General features: G+C 27.2%; 1 protein-coding gene across 2 annotated transcripts in view; it reads left to right on the forward strand.

Moving 5' to 3' along the window:
* Positions 1-4698: 4698 nt before the first annotated feature.
* LOC119677610 (trehalase) overlaps positions 4699-20033 on the forward strand; it is a 37728-nt gene continuing 22393 nt past the window's right edge. Inside the window, exons 1-2 of one of the 2 annotated variants that reach the window (XM_038089029.1) lie at positions 4699-4717; positions 5614-5758. In XM_038089029.1, coding sequence (XP_037944957.1) covers positions 5748-5758 — 11 coding nt within the window. In that variant the 5' untranslated portion in view covers positions 4699-4717; positions 5614-5747. Of the gene's footprint in view, positions 4718-5247; positions 5409-5613; positions 5759-20033 lie in introns of those variants that run through there. The other variant, XM_038089031.1, reaches the window with a different exon arrangement.

Consider the following 20033-nt stretch of genomic DNA (forward strand, 5'->3'; position numbering starts at 1 on the left):
CTTCATCTTATTCAATTCAGATAGTTATATAGCAAATAATTTTATATATTTGTTATGATATGTAATTAAATATATATATAAAATATATAATATGCTGCTATTATTAAATTTATTATAAAATGCATTTGAACTATATTCTCGACAATTATTTATTATATTAAAAATTATATTCAATTGTCGGTTTTATTTAAATGGGATTCACAAAAAGTATCTGGTAAAACCTTTCTTTAGTTAGAACAAAAATCAATCTTTTCGAAACCACATCGATTTGTCTTTTCATACTAATTAAGAATATATACTATATATAAAATTTATGTTAAGCAAATAGTTCTTCTACTATGTTACAAACTCTTGCAAAATTAATATATTCTTCTCTGATATTAGTGTGAAGGGTATGAAAGTACAAAACTATCGAACATTACTAATCTTCAGTTTATCAAAGACATAGTCTTTATTGCAATGAAATTCATTAATAAAAAAAACTATTAATAATCATAAAAATTGTTATGTCATAAAGTTATTAAATATAGAATAGAGATTTCCGGTGGAATAACTAATGTAGTTAAAAGTCAGTTGCAAACTTTTTCAATTGCATTTCAACAGTATTTATAATTGCATTTCAATATTTATAATACATTATAAATATGTATTATATATTTCGTCTAAGTTAGACTCATTTTGAAAATCAAAATCGAATTTAAAGAATAAAGAAAAAGAAAAACTTGATACATATATATATACTGAACCATTTAACAATATCGATATTTAATTGTCGCTTACTACTTCCGTTGGTAATTCTTTCTATGTAAGTCAGGACGATATAGAAAAAGACAGAAGTAGAAAAAGAAAACCATTCATGAATATATTTTAAGAGTATATTTTTTAAAAATTATGCACTGCAGATGGTCTACAAAGTAGTCCAAAATATTTATTTTAAAATATTTTTTTTAAATATAAACAAAAATGTTAACAATAATATAGTAAATATTACTTATTATTAACTTGAGTTGTTAAATAACTGACCTTAAGCCCGGTTAAATAAGATTTTATGGAAATATAATATTAGTCGAAAATATTAATTAATTATTAAAATAAGATATACTTTTTATAATTTTGGATAAGATGAATAAAAAAAGCATTTGCTAAAAGACACTTTAAATATTAATTTTTAATTACTAAAAGCTTTCCTATTTGCCTACATTATAGTTCAAATGAAGGGCTTTAATAAATCGCCCATTTGATTGATTGAATGCTTGAATAAAGAATGGAATCTCATATCTTAAAAGATGAACAGAAGCAGTTATTGTCACACGTTATATCTATATTTCTTGCATTTTGTTTTGTTTAATCTGCTAAGCCAGGTACAAACATTTTATTTTTGCGTTTTTTGTATAAATAGTCAAGGCAGGATAGCTTGTCAGGGCGCTCTGCTCCCTTACATTCATTTCTCAAATATTGGTCAAGCTGGTAATTAAAGAAAAAAATATCTAATCATACCTAAAAAAAATTGAACCATTTCATCTGATATCAAGATCGACCTGGTTCAAACTGGCCAAGAAACTTACTAGTCAGCTGTTTCAACTAAAGAGTAACCTACTCAGCACTTCGGTATCGATGCTGAAGGTCACCGCATATTAGGAACACATGGTATGAGATTGAGTCTAAACTATAATGATTGTGGATTTGCGAATGAGGAGGAAACTGTACTGCATCTGGTTTTTTACCGATCTGACAAGACAGTCATACTGCAAAAGGACTTGACTAAGTTCACTTAAATGGGTAAGTCGTGCCTTTCAGCGTTGTTCGTACCCTGACCTTTAGTCTGAGTATGAAAAACGCCAATCCGTGATATCACAATAACCGTTATTTGAATTCAAGACTGAGTATGAAAAATGCCAATCCGTGATATCACAACAGCCATTATTTGAACTCGAGTAGGGTTTTAGTGCAAGGCCACCACTTAACCTAACCTAACCTAAACTAACCTAATATAAATATACAGAGGATATATACATTATGTATACTAAAATATATTATATAATGAAATTAATACTGTTAAAGAGAAATTTGTAAATAAATGAACTTTATTCGGTCATATTTTAGGATTTGCAAATTTAGTGTTGTTCATATCAGAGCTTAATTGAAAAATTACTACTGAAAATTTTTTGCAAATGAAACCAATTGATTTAGTGTTGTTTTCTAACACAATTGATATCTTAATTAAAATGAATCAATTTGATTGTTTAAATGACAGAAATTGCCAGTAATTGAAATGATTTTGAAACAAACGACAGGGATGACAGCGGTGACACCAGTAAGGGACCGTAAACAATTTTATTAAGACTTCCTTTCTAGTTTTGCGCCATTTTGATTACGTTCAATTATGCTTATTCTTTTGCTTATTCTTTTCATTTTGCTTGAAAAAGACATCGAAGCAATATTTTTATTAGAACAATGATTTGGCATCACTCGAGTGCCAGTTTTTGCTATAGTTTTTATTATTTTTTATTATCTTTGATTGTTTTGAAAATATGTTGCGCATCTAATTCAAATGTGTGCACTCGATTCTAATTACGAGGCACTAAAAATGGCACTTGTGAGTTCATTCCATGTGGCTCAGAGCACATAAAGAACTTTAAAATCTAGTAAGAAAGCAAGCAGGAAATCTGACACTGTCCATAATTTAATTAAATTCAATTGTCACAAAGAAATCTTTATAAAACAAATGCGACAAAAATATTTCATGATACTTTTGTTTTTGTTATAATTTTTTTTTGTATTAAATTTGTCGTATGATAAATGACACGTAAGATAAATAAAAATTTTAAAACAAATAACACACGAATATTAATTAAGTAAAAATAGTCAATTTAAAAGAAAAATGTCTCCAAACATGTACAATTTTTATTTGAGAAAGTCTACAATGCTTTTGCGTAGAGTAAAGCCGGTTTGTTCAGTTGCATATGCGTATGTAGCTAGTCACGACACATATCGTATCCGTAGTAGATTCTCTACTTAATAATTGTGTTTGTGTATGTTAGACGAGCCCCCTTCGATATCAAATTATTCAAGAACCTGTTAATGCTTAGTTGATGAGTAAATACATATTTTACACAAAAACTTACATAGAAATAATGCATTAATTTTTTTGTTGTTTCATTGAAGAAGAAAAAGTATAGAGAGTGAAGACTTAAAAATGCAAAAATATTTAAATGGACTGCTTTTAACCCTTCTAAGCTATCGGCGCCTTATGGACACCAATGTGCAAGAATTTAAAAATTCTAATTTTATGCACAGTTTTCGATAATAATTTACTTAAATAATTTGTTTATTCATGAAGTTAACATTATAACATATTTTCTTTCACAAATGTTTTTTTTAATTCATGAATTAATGTAGTTCTGTCATTGATAATTAGTTTCTTTACAAATTCTTAATGATATATACATATACATATTCAGCTATTTACAAGGGTGTAAAATTAAAATATTTGTTCTTTATAAGAGCCACGAAATGGTTTTATAAATAAAAACAGTTAATCTCAAATTAGGCAATGCAGAGTCAAGAGTATCTAGAGATAACTAAACCAAATGTCACATTAACCTATTTTATTTTAAATTAAAAGTGTATATGAAATGATTATATTCACCTTTATGAGATTATTAGATTATATTATACAAGCTTTGGCTTGAATATACTATTAATTTCTCTAGGGTAATAGTTTTGTGATCAGTTTATCTTCGATGAAACATACGTATAAATTAATAAATTTTTAAAAGTTTTTGAGACAATTGAGTAAATAGAAACATTTAAATTTGTATGCACTTAGAGCAATATTATTTATTTTCATTAACAAACTATGTACAAAACATAATAAGAAAATTGTAATAAAACTTTAAAATAAATATTTATAATTGTTATTTTTATTTTTAAGTAAAATGAAATGACTTTTTAAGATCTATTGTGTTATTCTTGAGAAAATAATTCTAATTTTTTGAACTTCACAATGTATTTTGATTCAAGTTTTCATTCGATTCAATGCGAATTAGTTAAAAATACTGAATTTTGTGATTTTTTAACATTTACATATCAGTCTTATTATTTGTCCAAGGATATCACAATAGATCTTAAACAGTCATTCAATTTTACGTTAAAATAAAAATAATAATTACAAATCAATTGTATTAAACATTTGTTACAATAGATATATATATATATATATACCTATAAGATTTCTTTTGTTGTCTCCGGAGACAATCTTTTAAAGTTACATAGAAAAATTAAAGTTATTAATAAATCTCAATCATAAATTGCCATATGTATTGAATATATATGTATGTTATGTATATCACTTTGTGAATAATAAATTTTTTCTAATACAATGGATTTTTTAGAATTAGATATTTTGAATTTATAATAAAATCTAAAGAAAATATTTAGACTTATGTATGACATCACTAATTATTATTACTATAATTAGCTTTGAGTAAATAGTATAACATATTTATAATGCAAATACATAAGCTGAAAAGTGTGCAAATTATCAAGTCACAACTGTATTATTGTTTTTCACCTCTCTGACGAGCTTAACATGTGCATAACTTTAATTTTAGTTCAGTTAATTTCAGTGGAGAGAATCGTATTGCGGTTTGTTAACAATTTTATTCAAAAATGTTTAGTATGATTTTTGTGAAGCAGAAAACGTCACCATATTTCGGTATACATTTATCTTGTTTTGTGTGTAAATGTAAATAAGTACATATACGAAAATTGATAAAATGTTGGAAATGTGACGTAAACAAACGTAAATTGTATTAACACGATTTGTTAAAGTCTGATGAAATTAGCGGCAACTCAATGAAAATTACACTACACATGCTACATTTGGCGTCTAACTGTTGGGAGAGTTTCTATTCAGAAAAAACTGTTATACATTTTCTTTCGCTCAGCTTAGTATCCACTAAATGGCTATATCAATGCGAAAAAATCATTAGCATAAGCATGCATATTTTCTGCTATGTTTGACTTTAATTTATCCTACAATATTTTAATGTTTTTAATTTTTGCAAATCAAAACAAGTATATATGTAGATATATGTTGCGGTAAGCAAAAAACTCAAAACTAAAATACGAGATATTCATTGCTCACACCACACACACAACTTATGTGAACTCGTGTTGCGTGGAGAGAAGTGGTAACAACTGCTGCCACCGGGTAACGACATTTATTTATTTACAATGGAACAGTCGTTTCCGACCATCAATTCAGTTTAGCAAGCTGCGCGGTTCGGTACGGTTTCTTTCTATTTCAATTTCTGTTTCAAATTTAGACGAGACAGCAGCAGTCAGCGTATTTTAAGATAAAAATTACGATAAAAAAGTTTGAAACGTGTTTATAACTTAAAACGGTAAAAGAAAAATATCACAAACAACAATATAGTAAATAAACAAAATTAATTGTTTTTATCAGTGGTTATTTTTGTTCAAACAATATTAAATTCATCACAAATTTTAACAAAAATTCTAAGAATTTTAAATGTTTTAATATTTTATACTTGAATTTGTAAAATAATAACTTTTTTGTTTTTACAAATTGGTTTTTATCACTTGTAGTGCAAAATCTTTATCGTTTGGTGTCGATATTCCCAACTAATTTACACTCAAAGTCTACACAAAATAGTAAATCATACGTTGGCCACCAATCAAGCAACTTCAAGTCAAAGAGGAGCACAAAAAGATCAACCACGATGAGTAACAAGTAAGTCAAATTTAATTTAAAAATATTTTAAATAATTCAAATTTTTGCAAGTTGCATAATGTTTGTGATTGGGTGTTTTATTTTCTTTACATTTTACATTTAACTCTATTTTGTTTAAATAAAATTGTGCAATGAAACTCAAAATGAAAATACAAGAGAATAAGAGAAATTCCTTGACCCATTACTCGCAAAACGTTTAGTATTTTTAACTGAGGGTAATGCACTCTGAAATAATTTTTTAAAAATCTCATTGTACGGAAATAATCTTTATTTATTTGTTAGAACTGCCCGAATAATGGTAACAGATCTCAAACCTTTAGTTTGTGTGGTAAATATTCTTATCTCCAAAAATAATGCCCAAAATGTGCATAGAATTTTTTATCAAAAAAAAAGAAATCCTGTATTTTTAGAGTGGTGGGTAAGTAGTTAACTAAAATTGAAAAAGATCAACCCTCCATAATTTGTTAGAAAGCATTTTTGATTCTTTCGATTTCGGTGATCGGGTTGACACATTAATAAATGTGAGTGGTTAATTTATTCCCAGACTGCAGAACTATAAAGCGAGTAGAAGACTAGTGTGCCAATATGCATAACTCTGTATATAACGTGTACCAATGCTGTCGGGGCCACAATTCGGTCGCTGCTATAGAAACAAAGTAATTAAAATAACAAGTGTAACCGTCATGCTTCCAAAGCCCGACAAATAATTTAAAAAAATATATCAATTTCTTAATTTGATCAAAATGTTTGACACTTGTTTTAAGAGGGAGCCTAAAACAAACAGGCTTTTTTGAAAATAGCTATTTGTAGTTAGATCCTTGACTAATGTCGTCTAAAGGATGTTGACGACGTATGGACTAATAGTAACTGGATTATGTTTTGTTAAGGCTAACTACTCCTCATATTCACTTGACTTTGACCTTTGCAGAAAGTGAATTTGCTGATAAAAGTACCACAAATGAGTTCCAAAAATTAATAAAACCATTTTTCAGAAGGCATACCCGAAAATGGATTTGTATGACCGCCTTGGTGAATGTTACTTTTAATACAATCGCGGTAATCCTTTACGGTTTGTGTTTACAAAAAACTCCACTAGTGAGAAATCATATCATTTTGGTGAACAATTTACGTTACCAATACGTGAAGTTAATCTTCCATGAAATTTCTCGCTTAACATAATCAAAATAGAACATATTATAAGGTTCTTAGCACCAACTTGTTGAAAGCGTATATCTTCCAAACCTATGCATTCGATTTCATCCAAAAAAAAGTGGTATTTATCTGGTTACAGCGATCCAACGGTATAATCGGTATAACCACATATCAAATAGTGACTTTTTGTGGATGCAAAGGTTGTTTTGCAGTTTCTTGAGAATTTCTACTATCCCAGGTGCGACAACTTTATTTATCTAAAAAGTGAAATATGAGCATTAGGATTGAAGGAAATTTTTATAATTTTAACACGTTCAGCGATTGATACATGATAAACTTTATTTAAATGCATATATGGTATATTGTCTTGGATGATAGTTTCATTGACACTAAAACTGTGATGTCAAATTAGCGGATCGTTTATGTAACTTTCTCATTTAGTTTTCTCGAAAGATTTTTCACACTTTTAACAAACATGGCGAGTAAATAATTGTCAAAAGTGATATACATATGTATGTGCTATAATTATTTTTGCAATGGGTCAGACAGCCCAATTGGATTCTAATTTTTGAAATTTGTAATCAGTGGTTATGACTAGGGACAGCTCGAATATGATACTTGAAGGTATCGATAAAAGTACTAGAAGGTATTTGTTGCTTGCACTACGTTATTTTTATTTTTTTATTCTGTATGAATCTCACAACCAATGTGAGAAATGGAAAAATAACAAAAGTACTCACAACAACTTTTAAATGTGTTTAAAACTTACCCTATTTAAACTGCTTAAATATAAGCAGCGTAGAATAGCTAACTTTGAGTTCCATATAAAAAACGTTCGACGTTGCTTAAATCTAATCGCCTCGAGCTTATTGGAGACTTATGACAGTTGAAAGTTAGGGTTGCCGCTTTTATATAATATAGACTGAATGGTTGTTTGTCTAATATGTATAATTTTTAAAATTAAATTTAATAACAACTAAGATAACAGAATAGTTGAAAATTTAAGCAAGTCACTAATGGTATTAAGCAAATGCGTATCAAATTTAATGAACTAAACAGATGTCACATCTCTAAACAAAATTAGTTTACCTGCAATCGTCCTAAGTAACAATCCAATATATACCCTAAACTTTAAAAACCTATTTGCGTATATATTCGTATAGGAACATAATCCAAATGAATTTAGAAACTTCTAAACTATATTGGTTTGAGCTCCACGTTTTTCTTAAGTATAAAGTTAAAAGTCTTACAAGATAAAGCTATTTTTGGTAACGTCATGACTTCCAATATAAAAATCTTACAAATAACTTAGTATAAAACATCTATTACTAAAGACTAATCGCTAATTTTTCATGGTATATTACGAATAACAACAATTACAAAACTCTTGTTATACTAATTGTAAAAATCGAGTTTAACAACATAAGATAAAAATTTATTTAACTGATTATATATGGAACGCGTTAATCGAATAGCCAGACATCTCGGATTCGCTGACACAGTCACCTTTTTAAAAAGGTTAACTTTGCTTAACTATTAATTCAAATAAGGTAAAGACGAATTAAAAAAGTTCTTCGTGTTAAAATTTTTAAAGTAAGCTATCGATATCGAATAGTATCGGAGCAAGCCAAACTTAAAATAAAATTTTTTCAATCAAATCGCTCTCTAATAAGTATCTCAGTCCATATTATTGTCCTGAGTTCCGTGTAATAAGTGAAACTTATTTTAGTTTATCTTAAAAATTTCGTTTTCTTTGCTTTTTAAAATATAATTTGTAATAGTCTCTAAATTAAGAAAAGATTATATTTCCAATAAAATAGCCTGCTTACATTTTCTTTGAAAATATTATACCTGGTATGCTGCTATGACATTATCATATACCTTATGCAAGCATAAAATGGAAACATTATTATTTAAAAAATATATGTATGTCAAATATATGTATGTAATTTAGTTAAAGATTAAAAAGTCAAAATTTACACATTTCTTACAAGCAATATTTAATTTTCATTCAAAACAATAATAAAATATTGAAGTTTAGGTTGGCGTCGCCTCCCTGCCTCGACCTATGTACGTCCATGATTATATCCAATTATATATTTAAACCTTGTTTTTTTATTATTCATATAAAAAAAAATAAATATAAATACAAATTAAATAAATAAAATAATAAATAAATATAATAAAATTTATAATCGGGATATTCATATAAAGTCCAATAACTTAGTACCTTCTTATTCGGGAAAGTAATAATATATTAAAAAATAATTAAATATTCATTTAAATCAATGAAGATTTCGATTCGAGTTGCAATAGGAAAATTAATAGTTTCAGACTCAGTTGAAAGCCAATATTATGTTTTTCGTCTATATTTTTATTAGCCATCTGCTCTATTTGTTTTCCAACCGATCAAATGTTCAATGCACTCTACTACGAATATATTGGTGCCAATAATTATTTTCGAAAACTAAAAAAATTTGACAAAATAGTGAAATTAAAAAAAAAATTTATAAATACAATATATATATGTTATATATATATATAAATATGTCTATATATATATAAACTGTCAAGTATAAAAAATAATTTTTAAATAACCAAGATTTTTAGAAATTAACTAATCATTCTGCCGAATTGTGGTTTTGATGGGGGCCGTGACATAAATTTCATTTGCAAAAAAAAGCAAAATATTTTCAACTAAATTTTTTTAATTTTATTTTTATTTATATTTTAGTTTTCTTCAAAAAAGCACGTGGTAAACAATTTTATATTTGTTTTAAGTTAAAAATAATTCAGAGACAGTAAATTATTTACGATTCGACTTTAGGTAAAAGAGCACAACAGTTCTCTGAACTCTCTGATAAAAACAATATCTGATTATTTACGTAAAATTATTTTTCTATGTGTTGATTGAAAAGTGATTGTAATATATAATATATATACTATATATTAATATATGTATACATATATAATATATATATGTATATAATATATGTTACTACTATTTATGATTTGCCTGTATTAATTTTATTATCCATAACTATGAGAAAAACTCTCTTAATATTTGAAAATAAATAAAAGTATACTTATTGCTCATTATTCTCTAACATAACCTATGTTAATTATAATTTAATTTATATTTATGAAAATATATAAATTGTCTTACATTGATAGTTGCAAATTGTTTTGTAAAAACATTCATCATTCATACATATTATATTATATGTATTACAAACAGAATAGTATTGAAATTCAACAATTAAAAATAAAAAATATAATTAATCAATTCAATTATTCTACAGCTGGTTTATGATTTTGTTCTAATATAACACAGCAAGTGCAAATTACACAGCAAATTACAGAAAAATGAGCAAACATATAAGTCAACTAAAGCTTTGAGTCAGTTGGCTAATAAACGCTGACTCTGAGCTTCAAATTTGGCAGGGCAAGAGTTCAACCCCTGGTCTTAGAAATATTTCTAAGACCATTGATGATGGTTTTTTGGCAATACTCAAAACAGCTGTATGGTCAGCCAAAAATTCAATTAATTAAAATAATATAAAAAGATTTTTGTTGTTGTAGTTCACTATTTTTCGAAACCTCTTAATCGTATATATATTACTACATATAAATTATATAACATATATTGCCATATAAGTAAAGCCTCAATATAGATTCAAAATACTGTGTAAAGAGTATCTAAGCTTTGACAAAGCGAAAGTAAACAAAGTTACTTGTTTTATTTTTAAAACTTCTATTTTTATTTAACGTACTGTAAGCATAAAGTTAGATTTTAGTACATCATTATCATTATTCACAGTTAGTTTTATTTCTAAAGTTTTGTAATTTCAGAAGTTTATGACTTTTTATATATATAATAAATATAATATATATAGTGAGCATTTTACTTAATAGAAACTAAAAATTTTCGTAACGGAAGTTCAGTTCTCGGTATGTTATTGCTTTTTTCGTATAAAATCTGTTTTTACATAAGTTCATCTCGACTCCTAGCGACATGTGTCGTCTCGTGAGTAGAAATATCTCTGTTTTTTCAGTTGCAAGCTTTATGCCATGATCATCAAGCCAGATTTTTGTTCTCACCATAACACAAGTTAATTTGTGGCGCGCTTCATCTAAATATCGTGCCGTTATCACTGTGGCTATATCGTCAGCAAAAGCAACTAAGTCTGAATCATCTGGTATTTGTATTTCTAAAACCATTGTAATTTAGATTCCAAAGATCAAATCCAGATATGGATCTTTCGGCGGCTCATGATGTTACTTGAATTCTCTCTTTACCATCACGTATCTCGTAGACTAGTTCTCTGTCCCTTAAGTAGCTTTGTAAAATTTTAATTAGGTACGCTGATACTCTAAACCTACGTTTGAGTGTATCAATTATTTCACTCCAGTTAACACTATTGAAGGCATTTCGGACAACGAGACTCATTAGGATAACTATACGTCTGGAGCGATGGTTCCCAGTCTGCGCTAATTTTATGCTACTAATAACATATGATGGCGAATATAGAATACATAATATGTTATCATTTTCCGTTAGGCTTATGTTATAGTCGAACACTCTTATAAAATAAATTTTATACTTTACTGCGTAGGACATTATTAGTCTTTAGACAGTTTTAAATGCCGATTAGAAATAAATTTCCACAAATTTTGATGTCTAAAGAGCTAAATTAATCGTTTAGTCATTAATTTCTTATTGAATTAAATATGTTAATAAATAATTAAATTATTAATGTACTGAAAATAAAAGGTCAATAATTTAAAAAGAAATAAAATCTTGGAGGCTGGACTTCTACAAATCTGTATCTACGTATTGTAAATTAGCTCATATAATATAGGTATATATATATATAAATGTAATGTATCGTCATTAAAATGTAGGAAGAAATATTTTTTTATTTGCGTGAAATATAATCTACAGTTTAATGAAATTCTAAATATGAGAGTTTTAGATAAAATTGCAAAACAATGACGATTTTACAAGTTAGTTTAGAGGTCAAATAAATGTTAAAAGAAAAAGTGATCGCTCATTTTTCATATGAGTTGCAAAATGTGTTCGTTTCTCGCATTAAACGTTCCGTATTTATAATAGTACGTAAGAATGTTTAGAAATACAATTATAATTATATATATTTATATTTGTTCGATATTTACTATTACGAAAAGGTTAATGATATAAATATATATATATATATTTCTTGCTTTTACATTTTATTTTTTGAAACGAAACACCTTTTCAAATAAAAATATTTTCTTTGAATATCTGCTTTAGTAATTTACAATATTACTTATATTACGACAAAGTTGTTTTTATTAATACAAAAAAAAACACATATTTTTTTTTGTATTTTCTTAGTTAAGATTTGCAATTTTTCAATTCAAATTTCCCTCTAAATGTGCGTAAATGAAATCTGAACTGTGCCAGATCCATTATTTTAAAAATATCATTGGTTTGCCTTTTAAGTGTGATATAAATATATTATTGGTTTATTAATAGTTGGACGTTAATTTGTATATTTTATAATTTTAATATTTAAAAAAATTATAGAAAAAAACTATATTTTATAGAAATATAAAATAAGTTTGTACCATGTCTTTCCTTGCTGAATGTCGAATTATACGAAACGCTCAAATTTCTAATCACATTTTCAATATCAATTTCTTAACATAATAGAACAATAGGTCTCGGCATACCTTTCTTTGTTTTTTCTAGCACTAGAAGTTATAATAACATTTAGAATTTATAATAATAAAACTACTTAAAATAAACAACAAATCGTTTTGAATTTGTGTATTTTATCGCTAACATATTAATTTTACCATTACAATTGAAGTTCTCCCTAATGAATATTTTATTCTCTATTATATTTACTAATATTATTATAATATTATTATAATATTTGATATACATATCGGAATACACATCAAATAAAATATAATCAATTCTAACAATAAAATATCTGAGAGATCCTAAGCAAAGAAGAAAAAATATTTACAAATTCATAAATTTCTATAAAAAAATAAGGTTGCCAGATATCTGCATATACACTTTTAGTAGAGAACAAATTAACGGTTGTGTATTATACAAATCATTCATTTTAAGATTGAATATATTTGCTTAAAATAATGACAATAACAATTATTACCTAATGTATACCACTCGTTGAAGGTTTAGACTTTTTGTTTTAAACATAAGATAAATTTAAATCTTAACAGGCACAATGTATCGTATTTGGAAATATTTCCTATAAACTCTGTTGATTAATAGCAAATAATAATTATAAAACAAAACATGTTGAATGTAGAGAGTTATTGTCTACATACAGTTATTGACGGCTAATTATCACCAGAAGAGGTAACCAATTACTTCTAACATATTTAAGTATTATACATTGTGACCGAAAAGCTTTCGGAAATTCTCATTTAAAATTCGCGCGCTGTATATTTTTCGATATTTTAAGTTTATGTAGTTTGGCAGCACTGTCCTTAATTACTATGCCAAAAATGAGCGCGATATGTCAGACAGTTCGTTTACGGCAGCTGTTGAAACCAGTTCACCTCAGTAGTGCGTTGCGAAAAAAACAATGGAAAAAAATATTGAACAAAGAGTTTGCATCAAATTTTGTTTTTCGAACGAAATTTCGTGTGCAGAATCGTTGCGAATGCTACAAAAGGCTTATGGGGAATCAGTTTTATCGAAAACTCAAGTTTATGAGTGGTACAAAGCCTTTCAGGACTGTCGTACGACCGTCGAAGACATGCCGCGTTCTGGACGACCTTCGACCTCTACCACCGACGAAAACATTGAAAAGGCAAAGGAAATCGTGTTCAAAAATCCTCATGTGAGTGTTAGAGAGATAGCACGAGAGCTAGGCATCGGTCGTGAGATGGCTCGTTTGATTTTGGTGGACAATTTGTGTATGCGACGTGTCAACGCCCGGCTTGTTCCGATTCACCTCAATTTGTTCAACATTATCAACGATTTTAAGGCCAAACATTCAATAAATACCATCGAACAGCCACCGTATTCACCTGATCTTGCACCGTGTGACTTTTTCCTGTTTCCCAACCTCAAATTACCACTCAGAGGAACGCGTTTTGAATCCATAGAAGACGTAAAACAGAATTCGCAGAGGGAACTCAAAGCCATACCGGAAAGCGCCTATAAAAATGTTTTGATGATTGGAAGAAACGTTTGGCATTTGTGTATCGCTTCTAATGGAGCATATTTTGAAGGAGATAAAATAAATATTGATGAAGATTAAGAATTTTGCGTTTTATTTAAAATTTCCGGAAACCTTTCGGTCACAATGTAGATTAAAGCAGGAATAAAATTATTCTGCATTGCGTTCGAGAATATTTTTATAAATTTTGTTCACTAAAGTAAATAAGAATTATAAAATAAAATATATTAAATCTTATGTGTAACTAATCATTCTCAATAATCATTTATTTATACTTTAATTATCTATGCTGATTCAAAATATTTTCATGAAATAAATTGGTGCCAAAAAATATAATGAGATTTAATTCTAATAAACTTATAATTCTCCTGAAGTTAAAAAGTTATCATTACCACCAGATATATAATATGATTACGTAAAATGATTTCAGAAAGTAAACATTAAACTGTGATAAATACTCAACACTTTAAATGATATAATACCAATTTTTTATCAATTATGTTAAATGAAATTATTGACCTAAAATATTATATATCGTGAAGTAAATATTGCAAAAGTAAAGATGACATGTTATTAACTAAAACAAAAATAATCGCTGTATATGAGAGCTATCCAAATTCAATTGAAAGACATTTGTTATATAGAAAACTACACTTTCACAGAAATAGTCAGTATAAAAATATATAAGATAAAAATAGAAATATTAGCATTAATTAAAAATTACATTTTATCTCAGTACTTAAATAATCGAGTATATAAATATAGTTTGGTTTTCTCAATGAAACTTTTTAATAAAGGAACTTTATCTAAATGCACCATACATATCTATTGTGTGATTAGTTACTAATCATTACGAGTATTGTATGCAGTTCTTGTTCCGTGCCATAATGTCAGACAACAAACCAAAGTACAAATTTAGTTTTTTCGTCATGACTCAGTCAGAAATGTATAATCTTATCAGAGTCCCGCTTATCATTTTTCAATGGATCGCTTGTTCTGATAACTACTTAATAATTTTTTAAAGTTCAAGTTAGAAAAATTATGATTAAAACAATTTAATTTATATTTCGCTATAATTCATCTCATATGCATATGGCAGAAAAGGCTTGTTTTTTACGAGCCCTTTTTTTCTCAAATTCAAGACGCACAGACGCATGAGTGATTATTATGGGCGGTGAATTACATTTGCATTATTTTATTGTTTTTTGATTAGTTACAAATTTTATTATCTATTTGTATGCTGCCATTTTTAGTTAAAATTATTATTAGCTTTGTAAATTATTAAAACTAATTACAATCAAATAAGTATTAACAAAGTCTCATATATTACTGATTATTTAACATTGCCATTATTACTATTATACTATAATAATATAAATAAATTTATTTTTAATGTCCGTTTTGATGAGATAAGCTTAATTCTTGATATAAACTATTATTTTCAATAAAGAGATTTTTGACTAACAGTAGTAAATTAATAGTTAATATTTATATTTTTATTTATAAACAAATAAAATAAATGTGTATTATCTATAAAATAATAGTGAAGTTGTGGAACGCAAGTTCAAAAAATGAAATAACGCCGAAAAGTATACAGTAAAAATTTGTACACAAATTTTATTTTCTCATATTAAAGGTTGATAAAAAAAATATGAAGGCTTTAAAAATATTCATTTAATTATTATTAAATAGAATTCTAATGTCCATTTTGACGAAAATAACTATTTATTATATTATTTATAAAATAAATAGTATATTTTATATATATATATTTATATAATATAAATTGATGTTAAATTAGAATATTGAGTTGATTATTAAATCATTAATATAACTATATCAACAGTAAATTTTACTTTTTTAAAAAATCTAATAAAACTATTCAACTGTTTTTCCTACATGCCGTAAAATTTTAAACGAAATTCTAGTTTTAATGCAGTTTCATAAGATATAGTATGAAATATGAAATACTAGTAATAATGCAATTCCGTAAGATATAGATCATGTTTTGGCATGAGTCCAAAATTTTCAGCAACGTAAGGTGACCTCTAGTCTGTGTAAGAACACTGCTAGTCCGTGGTGTCATAATGGGCCATTATTTGAGCTCAAGTTGCCTTTGGCCACAGACCCCCCGCCACCCTAACCTAACCTAAACTAATTTAAGAAGTGAAAAAAAATTATAATCAATAATATTCTGGCCTTTTAAACAAATCTTCAATCGGCACATATCTTTTTTTACACAGACCACAAACATTTTCAAACATGTCACATCTTGAATAAGTAGCTTTATTTATAATTTAGCCAAAAAAATAAAAAAAATTTTATATGTATTAATTATTTTTATGCAATATTTAAACAAACTAGTTTCAAAAAGCAGAAGAAAAATGTGTTTTTTATAGGAAATATCCAAATGGTTAACACAAAAGATTGTAATTTTTTTTGACCTAACAGCAGTGTGAGATAGACATATAAATAAAATAAAAATATTGTTAATTAATTTAATTAATGCATGTCAAAATAAAAAAAAATGGTTTCTGCATATTTAAAATTTCCGTTTTTGCAAAATATTATCTGTCAGCGTGAATGTCTTGTCACTAATTAGTGAATGTATAAATCTTTATATATAATATATAAAATTTATAAGAAATGAAGAAATTATATAAACACCACATTAATAATATTGCACTAGTACAGCATGGATAAATACTTTAAAGATAATGTTACGGAAACACCTGCAAGAATGCACGTTTATTAGAAATCTATTCAGATCTCTATGTCAGCTGCTTGTATACTACACTTTTCAATTAAACATATATTATTGTACTTATATTAATTGTATTTCCCCATTCCTTTAATGTGTAAATTAAGTACAAATAAAAATACTTAAACTGAATCGTGCAATTGTCTTATCATGAAATCTTGATTAAACAAAAATACTTACATTTTATTGCCATTGACATTAAAAGTACAATCTACTTAGAAATGAAAAATAAAATAAATAAAATTTGCATATTTTCTTTTTTTTGTTTTTTTTTTAATTTATTAAAACAGTAGAGAAAACTATTAAAACCAGTTTAAACAAATTGATTTAATGCATAACTAAAATAATTGTAATATATATCGTTCACACACGTTTATATGCTCAACTTCAAGGTCATTTCAAATTAAGTTCCACAAAGTAACTCATAGTGGAACAAGGGAATGCATTTTGTTGTACTTCCACACAGCGATTTTAGTAAGCTTGCATAAGTTTATTTCATGGAACGAGTAGTAAACAACAACAACGAATAGTAAGCAACAACAACGAATAGTAAACAAACAACACGTGCAGAATTTATACTCTATAACTGTAAAGCTAATTCAGCTAGTATTTTTTAGTTTTGTTTTTTGATTTTTTTTGTTTTTGTTTTTTCAAAAATGCGGTTTATCCGCGCTCCGATTGGCTGATGCATGGCGGTGTGTCTCAGTCACTAGTCACTATTTACGTCTAATTGGGTTTTTATCTTATTTTGGTTTTATTTGTAATTAAATTGAAATATGCTTATTTCTATAAATTATATTATGTGATTTTAATTTGAAGTATATTTGTTGTAGATAGCAAATAAAATAAAATAAAATAAAATATTATAACATAGAATAAATATGGGAAATTATTTGAAAAGGGTCGTTTAAAGGTGATTATAATAAAGAACAAGAGATATAGCATTATTGCCTTAACTACGTAACACAACAATTTTATCAATTTAGATTATTATTAATAATTCCAAGTAATTAAGTGTTAAAAAACCATTTTTAAATTAGAACGTTTTGACGCAGTTAACACCAGATAGGTATTGTACAAACAATTTATTGTTTTTGATATATTTATTTTGACACATTTTAAATGACTAATTTTTGTAATTCATTAATTTTTATTTATTTGTGATTTTAAAAATCATATTTACTGTAGTTAGCCATTACAGATATGAGTCGTCCTTGGCCGCATCTAGTAGCCTCCTTCAGCCAGCCTGTTCAGTGACTTGCTGTGGTCATTTGGTAGTATCGATGTCATTCGTCAGTCGTCACCTAATTCTTCTTCGTTTTGCAATAGAGGACGATTACTTTTGTGTCATTGGTTACCTAATTCTTTTTCGTTCCTTGATAGTGGACGATTACTTCTGTGTTATTCGTTATCTTATTCTTCTTCGTTCCGCGATAGGGGACAATTATTTTTATGTCATTCGTCAACTAATTCTTCTTCGTTCCGTGATAGAGGACAATTATTTTTATGTCATTCGTCACCTAATTCTTCTTCGTTCCGTGATAGAGGACGATTGCATTTATGACACTGGTTGCCTAATTCTTCTAATTCTTCCGCGGTAGGGAATGCGCACGTTCTCTACCGAGTTTTACTCTACAGCGTGTACCGACATGGTTAAGTTAGCGATGGCGCTGAATTTTTATGCAGTATGCCAATGTCGCGATATAGCTTGTACACTTATCGTTGCATCCAATTTAATACTCGTTGCTAACGTGTAAGAGACCACAGATCTTTCGAAGAATATTTCTCTCGAATGTTCCTGACGATTTTTCATCATTGTTGGTAATTGTCCAAGCTTCTTTACCATACAGCAGGACAAGCATCATAAAAGACTTACAAAGAGTGATATTGTTTGTCAAGAAAGAGCTTTAATTCTCATTGCCTATATAGCTCAAAGACACAACTGTTGGCAAGACTGTTTCTTCGTTTTAAATACTAGATTTTTTTATTGAAAACTTGCGAAAGAAGTTGTGAAAGAATTTTGTTTATTTGGGAACCAGTGCAAATACCAAAAATGACATCAGCCTAGAGAGCGTATTACATTTAATGTATACATTTTAAGCAACAAATTAAAGAACAATATTTTACATTGAAAATACACACCTCATCTCTTCACTCCATAAGATTTTATTTTCGTATCTTATTGGACCGATGAAGTATTTCCTGCATTTGTGTCGAATAAGTAATACGAATAACACTATATTATAAACAGTATTGTATAATGTAGGTATGGTAACAGTCAAAATTTAATCCTAAGGAAAAAGAAGGAAAAGAATATTTTCCAATTGATATTAATATATCTAAGCAGATTTTGTCACTTTTAAACCACTATGGCGCTACTGTATTTATTATCAATATTTTCGAATAAACTATTTGCAAGATTTCTGTAAATGATGAACTAATGTTGCCAGGTAATTAAGAACCATACGAGTAGGTTTAAATTGTACTGTTGTATAAGAAAGCCTGATACTATGAAATTAAATGAGATTGATTGTTGAGTAGGTAATCCACATAATGCTCTTGCAGTTTCAATGGACTAAAACGTTAATTTAGTTCTAATGTGCTTTCGTCAAATCAATCTTTCATCAAAGTTAATGTCTATATAAACAAGATTATCTTCTTATAAATCAATTTCCTCTAATTATCCATTACGTGAAACATGAATTAATTACCGTATCATTATATTTATATTTGTTGAAATATTTAAAAATAATAATGCATTACGCGCGTAATTACTATAGGATATTTATTTAACTAAGAACCTTAGACCTCCTTATCTAAACATCAACTTAAAATTAAAATAATTTATAAAATCAACAATTACGGATTTTATTTTATTTGAGTTTAAATTCATGTATTTTAACTTTAATATATAGAACTAAATCACGTTTTTTTAAGATTTATTGCTTTTCATTATATACTCATGTATAATAAAAATAAAATACGTCAATATATTACTTTGCTAACAAGATCTGATATTGTTTTACACATAAGTGGAAAAAAAGATTTTCTTAACTTTTAAAAGCAGAACTCCTAATATACTTTGCTATAAAGATAACGAAAGTCATTCACTTCTTATCAGGACTTGAAGCTAGAATTTTTAATATTCTTTTAG

Source organism: Teleopsis dalmanni, chromosome 2, assembly GCF_002237135.1.
Source record: "Teleopsis dalmanni isolate 2A chromosome 2, ASM223713v2, whole genome shotgun sequence".
In the NCBI taxonomy this organism is placed as follows: Eukaryota; Metazoa; Arthropoda; class Insecta; order Diptera; family Diopsidae; genus Teleopsis; species Teleopsis dalmanni.